At 38.0% G+C, this 2,438-nt stretch overlaps 1 protein-coding gene across 1 annotated transcript in view; it reads right to left on the bottom strand.

Annotated features, from left to right (window-relative positions):
• Positions 1–2,438, bottom strand: part of LOC107670805 (tetratricopeptide repeat protein 27-like) — a 108,693-nt gene that overhangs the window by 31,281 nt on the left and 74,974 nt on the right. The window contains exon 12 of the mRNA XM_016463572.1: positions 1,171–1,293. Within this exon, the coding sequence (XP_016319058.1) occupies positions 1,171–1,293 (123 nt within the window). The remainder of the gene's footprint in view (positions 1–1,170; positions 1,294–2,438) is intronic.

The following is a 2,438-nucleotide window of genomic DNA, read 5'->3' as shown; positions in this document are numbered from 1 at the left end:
TACCCTATCCTATCTTAATAAAGGCAAAATGTCCCCCCAAAAAAACAAATTAGTTAACAATAACGTTTTTTGCGATTACAATTTCAGATTAGATAAGAGAGAGTCAACTAACAGTGGTCAATGCAAAATAATTGGATTTACTGTAGATACATTAATGGTATTGAAAAATAATAAAGAGTGTAAAGCAATAATAATAAAAATATAAAGTAAAAATAGTGTAAAAGTATTCATGGAAAGAGCCTCCAAACAGTAAATTCCAACAGCAACTGCTCTTGTGGGACAATAACTAACTCAAATCAAATAAACATCAGTACACGTCCCTCGTGCTCTGAAGATGTTCACTCATTAAATGAACACAGAATCGCATGGATTAATCCATCAGCAAAACTCAAAGCAACAAAACATTTCTTCCCACTCCAGTCTTGCTGATTTGTGTATGCACCGTTTTCTCACCTCACTTTCTCTCTGCTTCACATATTTCACTGATTTTCTAATTTCTTTCCTTTCATATGAAGCATCACTCCCTTTCACCCGCCTTGGTATTCTGTCGTTAACTTTCTTTTCTACGCATACCTGCAGTTTATGGCTTTAAACTTTAATATGAGTGCAGGGAAAGGTAGATACTACAGTGGAGTGGATGTCAGTACATTTTTATAATATTACAGCTCAGATTGGGGGTGATTGGCTGGTTTTATTGACCTCAGATGTACCCTATAATCTGATTGGTACACAAAGTGGATGGTAACTTAATAAAGCTGTGAAATGGCTCCCAGAAATCTGCACTAACACACACAGCGAGAGAGAGAGACGTGTTGTTAGAGCATGCTGACAGGAGCTCATATAGAAAGGAAAGAAGAGAGCAGGAGACATAGAGAGGACAAAGGGAAGAGAAGGATGTGGCAAGAGGAAAAAGCAGCAATAAATCCCTCTTGAAGATCTTTAACAGAAGTCACTTTCTCTTATCCCAGCTTAATATTTAGAGACAACTATAAGCATGTCATCTGTAGGTTGATTTCCCTTTAGAGTAAATACTGTGAGACGATCAAAACGATATTTGAAAATACTGACCAGCCCGACACAGCAACACTGGCTCAACCATTGGCATTAATTTGTTTAAACTGATACTTAACTAATTTGTATTCTTTAACAAAACACATGTGAGTAGCATACCTTGCCGTGCTGTCCCATCCTCTCCAGGCAGGCAACTGCATCCTCCCAGAGTTCCAGTCGTTCGTAGATTAGCAGCGCAGAACTTGTCAGGCCCAAATCAGTCAACAGACTCGCCAACTGCCTCTAAACACACACAGACACACAAACAGCGAGCCAAGATCAGTCAACATACAGCCCACCTGCCGCTAAATACACACAGCATGTGGGAGGCACTCAAAAATATATATTTAGCATGTGGACACAGCCAAAAATATTCAAAATAAACAAATAAAAGGAATGAGTTTAGTGATTTTTATTTCACTTTTGGTTTATTTTGGCACTTCAGTTAAATTACAGATAACACCAGGGGGTGTTAAGCTATAAGCATAAATAAGCTATTTTATTTGGGGGGCAACAGTGGCAATTACCCCCTCCTGGTGATGCATCTGAAGCATCTGAAATGACCAAATAAGCACTCTAGTATTTTTTAACATGTTATTTCAGATTTTATTTTTACATTATTTACATTATATTTATACACTATATTTATTTACCTTGAATGGGGTTCAAATCACGACATTCGATACATTAGAGATACATTTGACATATACAGTTATGGCTTTTTGCTTCACCAAAAAAAAAAGTAACAAGTTTGGAGTGACATTATGGGTGTCATAGTCATGACATAATTGGACAGTGTTTTAGACAAAACATCTTAAAAAAAAAATAAAAAATATAATTAAAAATAAATAAAATTAAAATGTCCTTCAGCAGGTCACCTACACTTCTCTACACCTTCCCAAGGATACACATTGCCTCTCTCTCTCTCTCTCTCACACACACACCATCTTCTCTCTCATTTTCTCTGTCTTTTCTCTCTCTCACCCTCTTTCTGAAAGGATGCATTGCGCGGACGGCCATCTATCTCCACAATGTCATGCTTCACAGTCAGAGCTATATATACATCTGTGCTATTAATGACCCTCGCCTGTCTCTGATGAATGCTACTGGTTAAACGTGTGTTTACACTCTTTCAACTTTTTCTGTCATTCACAGATCATTTGAGAACGGATGGATGAAGTGCCAAAAAGGATGAAGAGTCGTAGGCTGTGTCCATGTATTTCTGATAATAAACATACTGAGATGTGCACAGGCCCCACTGGAGATCTTCTACTGAAGTTTATGATGGCGCTGTATAAAACTGCTGTATTTGTGGAGAGTAAACACACACTGAACCGACGTCACCTTCGACCTCGGATATCAGCAAAACATCACAGACACGTAGCTGC

Source organism: Sinocyclocheilus anshuiensis, unplaced genomic scaffold (genome assembly GCF_001515605.1).
Source record: "Sinocyclocheilus anshuiensis isolate Anshui unplaced genomic scaffold, SAMN03320099.WGS_v1.1 scaffold784, whole genome shotgun sequence".
Classification (NCBI taxonomy): domain Eukaryota; kingdom Metazoa; phylum Chordata; class Actinopteri; order Cypriniformes; family Cyprinidae; genus Sinocyclocheilus; species Sinocyclocheilus anshuiensis.
The sequence above is the reverse complement of the archived record's forward strand: the minus strand, read 5'-3'. Positions and strand labels throughout refer to the sequence as shown.